Source organism: Micromys minutus, assembly GCF_963924665.1.
Source record: "Micromys minutus genome assembly, chromosome: 8".
Lineage (NCBI taxonomy): Eukaryota > Metazoa > Chordata > Mammalia > Rodentia > Muridae > Micromys > Micromys minutus.
Genome location: NC_137977.1, coordinates 44773327 through 44788014, shown reverse-complemented (window position 1 = coordinate 44788014; position 14688 = coordinate 44773327). Strand labels below are relative to the sequence as shown.

The window sequence follows — 14688 nt, the reverse complement described above, 5'->3', positions numbered from 1 at the left end:
ACCCAACTTACTAATTCATATAAAATTATTTATGAAGCCTCATAATATAAAATCAAAATGTTTGTATGACCAAAACAAACACCACATTAGATGCCTGGCAGGCAAATAAATTAATTTGATTAAATTATATGTAATCTGATAATATTTGGTCTGAAAAACATGCTAGTGTGTGTATTTATAAATAATGCAATAGCAAAAGAAAGCTATGAGCCAGTCAGCCAGCTCGCTAGAGGTCAACTCTTCTGCTGAAGCTTTTGGGCGTAAAAATCCCTACATGTGTCACAGCAGCGCTGGTACCACCGCATGTCCTGGCAAAGATTCTTCTCCCGTATCACTCTGCAGTACACTGGCCACTGGTCTCCCAGGCACTTGAAGGTCAGGGCGGCTGGAAAACAGAGTATCGTGAATTCTGTGAAAGTACATAGGTATCACCAGTAGAAACAACATCCACCCTTTTTCTTTTTTTGTGGAGTTAATTTGCCTCATCTTAACCTGTTTATTTTACCTGTCAGAACAGAAGAAAACAAAGCAAACAAACAACACCCCCCCCCCAAAAAAAATCGTAGTTTAGCCGCAGAGTGAATACATAAGGCTCTTACTTGGGGACATCTGAAGCTTCCTAAAAACAGACTGTTCAAATCAATATGCAGTAGAGTTTCTTAGTTTCAGTCGCATTTGTGATCCTCTGTATCAGTTACTTTTCCTGTTGCTGTGATGAAATACTCCAACTAAAACAAAATGAGCCCAAGGCCAAGAAGCAGAGATGCACAGACTCTTGGACTCAGCTCACTTTCTCCTTTCCACACAGTCCACAATTCCATCCTAGGGGATGGTGCTGCTCACAGGGGGTGAGTCTTCTCACTTCAATTAAATTAGTCAAAACACTAACCAGCACATATGCCAAGAGGTTTGTCTTCCATATGATCCTAGATTTCGACAAGTTGACAATTGAGACTAATCATCACATTGCTGGACATTTGTATTGTATGTATGGTTGTTTTGTCTACAGATATGTATGTGTACCATGTGTACATCTTGCGCCTGAGGAGGTCACTGAGAGGGCATTGGATGTGCTAGAACTAGAGTAACAAACAGACGATTGTGAGCCACCATGTGAGTGCTGGGAAACAAATCTGGGACCCTTGCAAGATCTGTAAGTACTTGTAACTATGGATTCACCTTTCCAGGCCCCTGTATGTACTAATTAAACAAGGTCTTGGCATGTAAGTTCTTAGGCTTCAGTCTAGCATTGAGATTACAAGTGTCTGCGGCCATATCTAGTTCAACACTACAATTGTATTTATTCCATTTAAGTTTTTATTCAGGAATTTTTGTAGATATGATTAAAAGGGGAGAACTATAGTCTCTTCTCCCCTCTGTATGTACATGATTAATTGTTTCTTTGAAACAGTATCTCTCTCCCATTCATATGAGTCTGGAATTCATTATAACCCAAGATGGCCTTGGAACTCATAGGAGGTTTCCCTTCGATCCTCCTAGGTTCTGAGAAGAGATGTGTGTACCACCACACTGGACTTAATATATCTGCATGTTAATAACTATGTCTGTGAATGAAATTACAAAGAAACAGCAAAATGATAATGTGCCCATATTTACTCTGAGTAATACTTTCCATAGAACAAGTGGGGAAGCGGACTATATTGAGAATGAATCATGGCCTTTTAAGCATCAAAGCTGGCTTTCAGAAGTCATTAAAATTTTCAGTGATTTATCAGCAGTGCTTGGACTGAGGATCTGATCTAAGCAATTCTGTACTGAAGATTCAGCTTCAGGGTGTCAGAGTAAAGTGTGTCCCATCATCTGTTGTGAGATTCGTATTGCCAGGGCTTGTCAACGTATTGCTCTATCCTCAAATATAAGAAAAGTACCTCATGTTTGCTGTGTCATTTTACATGACCATTGTTTATGGGAAACTGATTTTATACTGTCTATCTTAAAGAAAACTGACATCTAGAATCAAAAGGAGGACACTGACCATGGAGGAATCTAAGGTTTATTCACAAACCACAGATATCAACACAGGCCCACTGTGAAGCTATACTGAAGTCTAAACCCTGTGGCAAAACTAACAAGGTGACCCCAGGTCATGTGACTTCAGTATTTCCTGGACTTAGCTCCGAGGAGATCCATCAGGGAAGAAAAGGAGTCTTTATGAAACTTTAAAACCCATTTGTGATTCTTTGGACTAAAGTATATTTAATTAGACCCGACTCAGAAATGAACAAACTGGCCCAGTTTAATAATTCCCAAGCTTTAAGGCAATAGACAACCTAAAGGCACCTCTCTGTGCCATAACGCCCGCGTGCCCAACCTGACCTGCTTACCCAGTCTCGGCGATGTTATTGTATTTACGTTAATCTTCTCATTGCAGGGCTGAAGGTGGCATGGCCTGTATGCTGCAGGTTTCTCTGAAGAGAAGCATTCATTGCCATGTCTTCCTGTGATCTTATGCATGCACTGGATAACACGAGACTGCATGCCTTTGCCACAGGTAATGGAGCACTAGGAAAGAAAATGGGTCTGAGTTCTTTTGCTATTAAACACACACACACACACACACACACACACACACACACACACACACACACAAATGTAAGAGAAATATAACTGTGCTTATCCAAGGAGTATCTCTCTCCCATATCATTGTTGATGTAATGAGCAGTTTCTGACCTATGTGTTATAAATGCCATATATACAGGCATGCCTGTTAGCACTAAATGAACTCACTGGGTTTACAAAACACAACACACAAAATTTGGAGAGAATAGGGTGGGTGGGATAGGCTAAGAATTGGAAGGGAGGGAATGGGAGGTTAGATCTGAAATAAGTTAAAGAAGTTATGCAGGTCATAATTAATTAATTAACCAAATACACGTTTTTGAGTATTTATTTTTTTGTTTTCTTGTGTGTATGAGTGTGTAAGCCAGAGGGCTTCAGGTGTCATCCTAAGAAACATCATCTATCTCCTGTGAGAAAAGGTCAGTTGTTGGCCGGAGGTTGCTGATTAGGCTAGATTAATGGCTGGGTAGACCCAGTGAGCCTGAACTACCTAGTGCTGAGATTATTATGGTTGGCAGACACTGGAGACCAAACCAAGTCCTCCTGCTTGTGATAGAAGTACTTGACAGACTGCTTTCTACTCATCCTCCAGGGCACACATTTTATTAAAGAGCAAATAAATAGCCAAAGCAATCTATAAGGTTAGAATACATGAAAGGTGTTCGGATCTCTATTCCTAATATTCGGGGAGTGTTTCAAGACCACTAGGGTGTTTGAGAAAGCAAAGGAGTAAGAACAGCTGTGCAGTGCAAAGGTTCAACTTGCTGAGCCAGAAGAGGTCCTCCCTGGTCCTCTGTCATTTCCCAAGGAACCCAGAACATCTGGAAACAACCATTCCCATCGTTACCCCTCGTTCTATGAGATGCCAAAAGGTATGAGCAAGCCGAAGCAACACATCAGGTCTTTTTCCCCCCAAAATTATTAACAAAACTGAAGCAACCACAGATACATAACAACACAGAATTAGCTGAGAAATATCGAAAGTGTAGTTTCATGGATACTGGGCAATAAAACACTTCTTATAAAAATCAATTTTGTAATAATTTGATCATAATTTGAAAATCAATATACTACTCAGGGAATAATCAAAATTCTGTAATTAGTTTAAATAAGTAGTATTATGTCTGCTATTGAGACTGATAAAATAAACCTTATTAAATTAAGTACTAAAGGCTTCTAGATGTGAATTTCCACTAGAAAATGTCAACAACAGAACCAAAGCCTAGTAGTAATTATTTTCTCCAGAAAATACAACTTGGTCAAAGTTTGATCCCTCATATGTGAAAGATAAAATAAATACATATTTGAAGAGAGACAGCTGGGGTCCCAGGAAATCTCAATCTTTTACTTCTTATAGAAGACAAAACTAAATAATTGGTATTTTCTCAAATGACATCACTGTGATTAAAAACAGACAGGCATTAAAAGAGAAAGCCAAGATAATTTTGGTATGGGAATTAAGAGGCCTTGATTTTAATATTGCCCCTAGCAACTAATGTATTTATGACTTATTTCCCCTTTGTGTTAAGCAAAATGTTGCAGTTGGTCCTAACAATAGTTTAAGTTCTAGCCTATGACTGAAGCAAAACTTCCACACAGTTTAGCATTAATGTTACTGCCGCTGGGTAACTGAAGCTGTGTTTAGTGAAAGAGTGGTTTTGTTAATTAATGATTCTCCTGGAAAATTAAAACATTATGACAAAGTTATGTTAAACAGCCTTAAAAATAATACTTTGTTTGGGTTTTTCTGAATGTTCCATCAATTATTGAGGGTCTTTAAAAATATTTATTGATTACTCTTTATGTTCTGGATCCTGTACTGAAAATGAAATGAATGGTCTATTTATACTGAAGATCTGGTGTTGTACTTAATGCCCCTTATTAAAAAAACACAGTGACTAATGCATGGGATTAAAAACAGATTACTAAATACAATGGAAGCCAGGCAGCTTCATCCACTTTAAGCCAGTCGTTTAATATTTAAATAGTAAGCTATATTACAAAGGCATGGTTGCCTTGGGACTAAAGAGACTGGGGCCGCTCTTTCTGAAAGCCGTTGTACTGAGCGGTCCCAACACTAGCCCCAACAATATGGCTCCAGCATGTCGTGTATGCCAAGGTAGTTTAGAGATTATATGTGTCGTTTCCCATAACCCCCATGAGTTCTGTTTCATTATTCCCAATCAGAGTAACACAAGCCTTAAGTAAGTTAGGCAAGTTTCGTAGCTCAGAAAGGCTAGAGATGGAGTGTGAAGGTAAGCATATGAATTAAGACTGTGGATACTAGCTATCTGCTACTGTTCTTCCTGGGAAAAACAGTCAGAAACCTTTCTCCATTCCCTACCTTGTTGAGTCATTTTCCCTTCTAGAGTGGCTAGGCTGTGACAGCTTGCTGCAGAGGAGAGTCAACCAGGAAGAGGAACCTCAACTGAGGCGTTACCCCCAGCAGGTGGGCCTGTGGGCATATCTATAGGGCACTTTCTTGACTGGTTAACGTAGGATACTCCAGTCCATTGTGGGCAGTGTCACCCTGGGCTGGTGGTCCTGGGCTGTGTGAGAAAGCAGGCTGAGTAAGCCGGAGATGAAGACAGTAAGCAGTGTTTCTCTCTGGTCCCTGCTTCTGTTCCTACCTCCAGGTTTGCCTTGAGTTCTTGCAATGTCTTTCTCACAATAACGGATCATGGTCCAGACTCACAAGCCAGATAAAACCTTCCCTTATCTAGTTGCTTTTGGAGGGTACTTTTATCACAGCAAAAGAAAGCAAACCAGGACATCTTTCTGTCTTACTATTAAACACAGAAATGACATTATATTATAGCTAAGATTCATATTAGGTAGCATGAGGCAAACCCATTTGTCCTAATGACACTTCATTAGCATAACTGGTCTTTAGATACAGTGACTACACCTCTTGTTCCCTATCACTGTGAAAGGAGATGCTGTTTATAATTTTTCTAATAGTATGAAAATGCAGTGGGGCAGACTTGAGTAAACTAGGACATACAGTTATTTTATCTATGAACAAGTTATGACTCAAATTATGATTAGATGGTAAATACAAATGGGTTTGTGATACCTGGTGTGTTCACAATATTTTCTTATAGTGTTTAAATAGATGAATAATTAATTTCCCCAAAGCTCTACTATATTCAAGTCATAAAGCTTATTTTATTAATTTACACAATAAATACACACTCAAAGGTGACAACGTACCAAGTACTGTTTTGGATACTCAGATGTGGAAGTACACAGAAGAGAAAAGGACACTCACACACAGGAGTTCCTATTTTCATAGCCAGTGAAGGTGGAAAAGACAACAGTCAAATGCCAGGCGATGGTGGCACACACCTTTAATCCCATTGCTGAGGAAGCAGAGACAGGTAGATCTCTTTGACTTCAAGGCCATACTGGTCTACAGACAGATTTGAGGGCAGCCAAAGCTATACAGAGAATCCCTGTCTTGAAGGAGGAAAAAAGGAGAAGGAGAAAAATGAAAATAAGGTAGTCATACGCATTGCACTTTCAGATATCAACGAGTTCTATGGAGAAAATAGAGGCTCTGAAAGACAATGAGGGTAGGTTTGGGGCAATATGTTTTGCAGCTCAACTGAGAAGATGGGGAAAGTGTGCTGAAGAATGCTATCATTCCCAGGACAGGCCAACCAGGAACACATGCCTGTGAGATCCAGATATCTGTTTCTTGCCACTGCAGGCACTCTATTTATATCTCTCTGGTACTTTTTGATATATGCATTATTTATGTCGCATCCATTCATGGCCTTTGATATATACCAAATGGTTCAGAAAGAAGTCAATTAAATATAAGTCAATTAAAAAAACATATGGCTGTCTCTTATCTCCATGATTTCTTCTAATTAATTTTAAGCGTGATCTTCACACATAACATGAGAATTTTAAGCATATTTGAAACATAGCAAGTCTCTTGATTTTTAGTAAAGCAAAATTGTTAAAATAACAAACCCAATACTCTAAAAAAAATAACAAGGAAATCCAAGGCATACCAGACAACTTGCCACTGAGATTGTCTTGGAGAGAAAAGAGGCCTAGGACAGGGCTGAAGTAGAACCTTGAAGTGTGTACTGGGAACTCTGTTCGCAGACTTTAATACTGCCCTCAAGGACGTTTGTAGCAAACTACGTCATGTTTCAGTCCTTCATTTCCATTCTGTACAAAAAACACAATCTCACTCTCCCAGCTTTGCCGTACTGACCTTCAGAGCAAATATAAGGAGTTATGTTGTTTCAAAAATGTCTAAAAATGCCCCTTTCTAGACAGAAATAACAAAGCTTATGGTAAATAAATTTTTAAAAAACATTTCTCTTCATAGCAAGCTCCAATATCTTGATGCAAATTTTATTTTAACTTAGTCATCGTGAGAGCTTATCTAAGAAGATGATCTCCATGCTCTGAAATATGTGAGCAACGTTTAGAAAATGTCACCCTACATTTTTCTACTAAAAGATTAGTATTTTCCTATCTTGAGATATCAATGACAATTTATGACACTAAAGTAAATTACATTCACATCTTAGCTTGCATACTAAAAACCAACATAAGTTTAAACAATATTCTAATTCCCTTGGAGTATGAAAATGACTAGTTTGTAAAATGAAGAACAGAAGAAAAAATACTAGCAAATCAGCCTGATATCAACAATAATTGATCTTTCTTTAAAGTAAAATTGCTAGACAGGTTTATTGTAGCTTGCAGGTTCACATCCATGAAAACTAGAAAGGAAGAGTGTGGCTTCTGGTCAGTATCAGCTTGAAATCTATATGTTCCATTAGAAAAGTGCGTGGTGTTTCCAGCAATAGGGTCTTACCATCAAGTTCATGAGGCAACCAAGAATATTGGCAATGGCTCATAATATCTGAGGGTCTGAGGGACCTTATGGCCAATGCTACCAATAGAGATAACTCACTTCTGACTTCGGTTCTTTTTGTCTTAGACTGTTAGTCCTATTCTGAGTATTACTGTCTCATTATAGGGTGGGTTACTGGATTTAAACTGCCTGTGTCACCATTGTTTGGCTGTTTAAATACATTTTATATATCTATGTTTTTATATTTCTGGAAGCTTCTACAGTAGTACTTTATCCATACGTCTTTGTCAGAAGGTCTACATAATTATTTGTCACTCCCTATGTCTCTTCTCTACCCTGCCCGACTCTAATCCTAATGTCACCTCTTGTTCCACTATTTCCATCCCCTTTGTAACTCTCTGTTCTATCTTCTCCTTCTTAGGTGGGTCCACTCCCCGTGGCTCCCGTTGATACCATGGTGACATGACTATCACAGGAATAAACAACCATTTCTTTCATTGAATTTAAGTTTCTTTCCGCAGATGGAATCTATACCTGGGACAGTCATTAGAGCCAAGAACCTGCGTTACAGCCATGGAGGGTCACCAGCTAGAAAGAAGAATCCATTACTATTGTGCTGCTAATGAAATATAGTAATACACAGATTCCAAATGACTTCTCATTATATCCATAATGGATGCAGATCTCAAAAGTCATCAGAGGAAGCTTCTCTTAGCAGCAGATGGCTACTCGCACAAACCCAAATAAGAGCATTAGGAACTGCAGCATGCTCACCCCTAACCAGGCATGTATGTGACAGTCCTTCAAGGCTCAGGGACCATTTTGTATGAGGTGACAGAAAGACTGTAAGAGCCAGAGGTGGTAGAGGACCATAAGGAGTATTTCCCTGTCACACTAGGGTAACTGCACATGTCAATTCACATGGAACATACAAGCTCAAACTGGAGAAAATTGAAGCAGGAAGAGAGGGGAGGTGGGCAGGAAGAAAGTCATATTCGAACCTGAGGATTTATTGAAAATTAATAGCTGCCGGATAGTGAAAGTTTAGTTTTCTTTATGGCTGTGGCCCTGATAAGTCTAACACATTCCAGTGAATGGTCACACACTCAAGAGTATATGGGCAGCCCTAATTAAACTCAGTGTGTTTTTAAAAATATGAAATACACAAAGTTGAGAGGGCGTAGACGAGGGGTTAGATCAGGGAAGAGATGTAGGGAGGGAGAATATAATGAAAATACCATGCAATAATTAAAAAAACAAAAGTATGCATTTAAAGTGTATATTATCAAACTGTATAGCTACTTCTTTAACCTATACCCTAGGTGTGTTCAAAATGTGCACTACATGTGTCAGAGGATAGACATGATTGTGGCCTTTTGTAGATGACAACCCTAAGTTGCAGTTAAAAGGTTGGACACGCCTGTGGTTTACATCCTTTCTGTCATTCTTATGGACAGTAAGAAGAGCTGACTGGCTCACATAATGCTTCCAAAAAAACTGTAATGCTTCTAAGAGAGAGTATAAAATACAAAGGAAAAAAAAAACCAAAACATGTCCTAAAATTAAAGAGTATGATAGCAGCTGTCTGATTCTTGGCACAAAAAAGCTCACTATATACAATACATATATATTAGTATTAGAATGAAATATTTCTTGAACGACAAATAGTATTTTACTAATTACTGCTCTTTTAAATTGCACATTGAAATAATGACTAAACCTACGTATCAACCAACTCATGTTACAGAAATGATTCGCATTAGTTTATGCAGTTACAATTTAAAGCAATGTGTGCTTTATCATGTGGGGATAAAGTAAGTCTTCCAAATACAACTTAAAAAATTATGAGATTCTAGAGGAAAAGCTATTGAGACTATAAAGTATTGACTGAATATAATTTGTATTTTCCCTTCTGGATTGAGTCTCATTTTCAATACTTAGGCTACTTAGCTATTTGGATCTAATTGGAGATTTGAGTACATATAAATGTGTATATTTAGATTACAGAATGAAGTCATTTGCCATCAAGGTTAGTGACACATCAAACTGTGAAAGTTGTAAGCAGTCTTTAGGGACCACAAAATTCTTCTGGTTGCAAATATTGTAAAATGCCACCTTAAAGATTTTACCAGACAGGTACAAAATCCAACAGTAAAATGATCTATAATGGGTATTTAATTTTAAAAATGTTAAGACTAAAAAGTCTAATGTAAGTCTAATTTATTTTTAAACTCTTTGAAAATAAAAAAATCAGTGTATTTAAGTGTTAAAAATAATATTTCTCACAGTTGGCTTTTATAGAGATTACCCAAGATTCCTTACTTCGAGACAGTGCCAAAGATATATATTTTGGAGAGAAAATGCTTTCTCTAGGCCAAACACTAAGAAAAGCTCTTGTAAGACTTTACTCATTTCCAGCTGGCTGTTAGAAGAAGTAGGACTTCCTAAATTAAGGGAAAATAGTCACTGGCAGGGCTTGACATTTTTTCTTCAACTACTAATAAAATGGACAGTCTTCGAAAACATGATCTAATCTGTAATGGTAAGTGTCAATCTGTTACAAGGTCGGCGGCACTGATTCAGGGACTCTGTCTTCGGGAATAATGAGATACTCCAAAGTGGTTTAACAAGAGCGAAGTAGCCTTCACAGCTAGAGTGGACCTCGGAGGGAGGCTGAGCAGGCAACTTCCACTGGAAAGGATCAGAGCAGCATTCCTCCTGGGCCATGCACAGGCTTGGCAGCGTTTTACTAAAGTGAATGTGAAACACGCATCCTGAAATACAAGAGCCAGGCTCAGTTCTTAAGATGAGCTGTTTATTTAGGTCAGTGTTTTGCCGTCCTTTTGAAAGAGTTTTTCAGGTTTAGTTAACATGTGGGTGCTCTGGTATCAATTCATTCCCAGATTTCAGACATTTGAAGGTGTTGTTTTCTTCACTCCCTCCTCCCTCCCTCTTCTTCTCCCTCTCTAAAGGTCTAAGTATTTTGCTGTGTTTAATGAAATATTTGCATGTAGTTAAAGCAAGTCTGGGAAATGTATGTAGTGAGGTCGAACAGATTGCTTATGAATGATTTAAGAGACCTTATTGCCCTGTGAACGGGCTGTGAGACCATAACATACAACAATCAATATACCAAGGGGAGGGACTATAAAGCCACCGGCAGGTATACGTTTTCACCTATATTTGTCATCTTGTCAGCTCTCCGCTAAGAAATCAGAGGGTCCTAGAGAGGCTGAAGGAACACGGTGCGAATCCAGACAGTTCTGATTGAACTTCAATTTAAGTTTAAATACTTTGCAGGTCTCATTCAACAGTTCTGTCAAATGCTGACCAGATCCTTTTTGGTTAAGTAAGAGAGAGGAATGAACTATGTGAAATTTAAAATTATCTTTACAGTGTTTAAATAAGTAAAGCCTTGATTGCAAGCAGCACTGGTGTTACCAAATGGCAACCATCTCTAATCTAGTCCACCAGGACAGGAGTGTCACATTCACTAGGTCTCAGGGGAAAGCCACTCTCTTCCCTGTTCCCTAGAGAGTTGCTGTCTTGAGTATCACATGCATGTCCCTGTCACAGGGATGCCAAAGAAGCCTGCTGTCCCCAAATGAAACTCCAGGGAGGCTGGTGAGATGGCTCAGCAAGTAAGAGTGCTTGCACTGAAGAGCATGGAGACCTGGGGAGGAATGCCCGGCACCCACACAGAAAGCCTGTCATGGTCCTGCCTGCCTGTAATGCCGCCATTGCAGAGACACACAGGTGGATCCTAAAAGCATACTCATGTGCATTTATCATAGATACACCTCACAATCACCCCCCCCTCACACACAATTATTATAAAAGGTTAATCAAACTCAGGGATGGTTTGCCAAGGTGTAGATACTTTTAATTTGGTTTCAATGTTCAAATTTTCCCTAGGAAGAAAAGAATTCCATATAACTAGACTTGGAGCACTGAAAAATCTAGGGCAAGTCATATAAGGTGTGGCACACTGAACACCACTCTTCCAACATCCTTTCCAAAAAGGAGTTTTGTAAAGAGGAAAAAAGAAAGAATACTATATTTTTTTTGTTTGTAACTGTCCATACATGAACAAGTGTTAAAGGACCAGGAAATTCCAAGAATAAAGAGTTGCTTTATTTTATTCAACATCAGTTCCTCTCATACATGTACTAGTAATAATAATAATAGTAATAGAAATTAAAATAAAGTAACTCTTAAATGAATAACACTTTATTCATAAAATGAAGACATTCAGGTCCCTAAGATGATGCTTCTGTCTAATCAACGAGTGTATTTGCTTCATTTCAACAGATTAGAGTCTAGTTTCTCATTTTGGTTGATATTTAACATCTATACCTTCGCATTTCACTAGTGCATTTAACTTGGATATTTGTGATTGCTCCTTGTTACTCTATAACTTTGAAATCCTTAAAACAAGTTGTTCAGCTTCCATATTTTAAAGGTAAATACCCCTCTGAGTTGTGCAATGTCATGGACCCTGGAATCCCCAATATCTCATTTTACGTTGTATGGGGTATGTGATGGTTTTAAAAAGGAATGGCCCTCAAAGATTTGAAAACCTGGTCATTAGGGAATGGCACTACTTGATAGGGATTGGGAGGTGTGGCCTTGCTGAAGTAAGCATAACCCTTTTAAAAGAGGTGTGTAATTGGGGATGAGATTTGGGGGCTCCAAATGCTCAAGCCAGGCCCAATGCTTTTTTCTTGCTGCTACTTGTAGGTCCAAATGTAGAACTCTCAGCTACCTGTCCAGCTACCTCTCCAACACAATGACTGTCACCATGCTACCACGCTTCCTAATGAGGATGGCTCAGAGGTTAAGAGCACTGCCTGCTCTTCCAGAGGTCCTGAGTTCAATTCTCAGCAACCATATGGTGGTTTACAACCATCTATAGTGGGATTTGGTGTCCTCTTCTTGTCTGCAGGTTTACATGCAGGCAGAATGCTGTATTCATAATAAATAAATCCTTTAAAATGTGTGATACTTTAAAAGTTATGCTATATTTTATATTGTAGTATTGACATGAAATTTTGGTGACAAGATAGGACAGGTTATCATTTAATAGTCATGTGTTTGTCTGTCAAATTATTATGGGTTCAATCGTATTTATTACGTTCTTTCAACTTGACAGAAACTAGAATCCTCTGGGAGAGGAATGCCTAGTTGAATAACTGGCTCCTTCAAACTGGCCGGAAACTGGGCATTACTGAAACATTTTCTTGATTACTGATTGGTATAAGAAGGTCCTTTCCACTGTGAGTAATGTCACCATAATCTGTAGAAGAAACCAAACTGAGCACACCATGGAAGACAAGTCAGTAAGTTGTGTTCTTCCATGATCCTGATTCAGCTTTTGCTTCCAGATTCCTATCTGGAGTTCTTGCCTTGGCTGCTCTCCATAGAGTAGGAGCTGTGAGATGAAATAAATCCTTTCTTACTCAAGTTGCTTTTTGTCAGTGTTTTATCACGGTGACAGAAGTAAACTAATCGACCACTGCTCAGGTGACTTTATACTTAGGTCTGGGTTGTTTTTAACTTAATAATTACTTCACCCAATGTCTCTTTACAGTTACAATGGTTGATCTGGTATGTTGTAATTGAATAAGTTTTGCATTCTACTTTTGAGCTCCCTTTTAATGTGACTTGTTAATCACCAACAAGTGTGAGATGACCAAGGATAGCACCAATGAACATACAACACTGGACAGGGAAAATCCTATGAAGCCTCAATCCTGCACAGAGAACTACAGGCAAGTGAGAAAAGCTGGGGCTGGGAAAGGTAGAATTTTCCTGGTTAAGAGTACACCAAGTGGTTGTCCAGTGCCAAACAGTCAGCCCTGGAAAGCATACATACAAGACGCATTGTGCAGTCTGAACAAAGTGTACTTGGGAGTATATGTATGTCTGTGAGTGTGTGTATGAATCCTCGCAACAATTGTGTAAAGTTGTGGAAAATGAATTTTAAGGTGATCAGGAAGGGGTATATGTGGGAATGTGGAGGAGAATAAGAAGGGGAGAAATGTTATTGTATTGTAAGCTCAGAAGTGACAGTGAAAAGTGTGTATGTGTGTGTGTATGTGTGTGTGCATGTGTAGTGTGCAGGAATGCATGTACCACAGTGAATCTGTGGAGGTGAGTTATTTCTGTTCTACTGTTTAGCCCGAGGAATTAAATAAGTTCATCGGACATGGTGGTTATAAACATCGTCACTCATTGGTCATAAAACAGCCTTTGGCTTCTTTGGAAAAATCATGCTAGGTACTCAAAAAGTGTGTTTTCTCTGTAGTCTGTAGTTTTAGGACAATAAATCAAGTGGATTACAATAGTTAACATTAGTTAAATATGTTTTAGAAATACTACTTCACTAGAAATATTCCAGAAGTATAAAGACTTTTTTACAGTAACAAAATTACAAAACATCCACTATATTCAACTCTTTTAGTTAAGATACTGTTTCCAGAGAATAAACAAAAATTTAAAACACAATTTTGAGATTTATAACTACTACAAACTAGAAAATTATTGATGACATCAAATTAGGATGACATTAAATAAGGAGAATTGTCACTGTCTTTGCTGTTGCTTTACATCCAGAAGGTGTTTAGATAGACTGGTATATTTCATTTACCTTTCAGGAAGAATTACCTTAGCTTTTAGAGTCTTTGACTATGTAATTTTTCTATTGTTCCTTTGAAGATGATTATTCGACAGTGGTTTCTTTTGCTTCAAGCTTTGTGTCTGCCCAGAGACATTTTCAACTGGATGTAAAATTAACTCACTCAAAATGACTATGTATCACTTAGGATTACATCATTTCAAAAAACTCATAATAATGTAGTCCAAATACTGATTTAAGACGTCATAATTTGATATTTGGCCCAAACTCTTTATTTTTCATATTTTGGTAATTTTCCAGTGCCAAGTAAGCTTAGATCTTAGAGTATTGAATAAATCTAATGATAGAACAAAAATAATTAATTTGGCTCAATGACATAAATCATTTGTTAATATTTCACAAAAGACCAACATCCATTAAATCACCAGTAAAGAACAACTTTCTTTGCAACAGGTAAATGAAATGCTTTTGTTTGCTCTTCTGTTGGCCTCCGTTAATGCAAACCAGAAGTCATTCAAGTTGAAATAAAGGCAGGAAAGCCACATTTGTGGAGAAAATATGGCATTTTATTAAACCCAAGGAATGATGTTATTTTTCAATTCATCTTAAGTGAGTGAATGCAGATTCA

General features: G+C 38.1%; 1 protein-coding gene across 1 annotated transcript in view; it reads right to left on the bottom strand.

Annotated features, from left to right (window-relative positions):
* Positions 1-233: 233 nt before the first annotated feature.
* Positions 234-14688, bottom strand: part of ADAMTS19 (ADAM metallopeptidase with thrombospondin type 1 motif 19) — a gene marked incomplete at both ends in the record, with an annotated part of 182712 nt that continues 168257 nt past the window's right edge. Inside the window, 2 exons of the mRNA XM_080920449.1 lie at positions 234-385; positions 2346-2523. Of these exons, the coding sequence (XP_080776575.1) occupies positions 234-385; positions 2346-2523 (330 nt within the window). The remainder of the gene's footprint in view (positions 386-2345; positions 2524-14688) is intronic.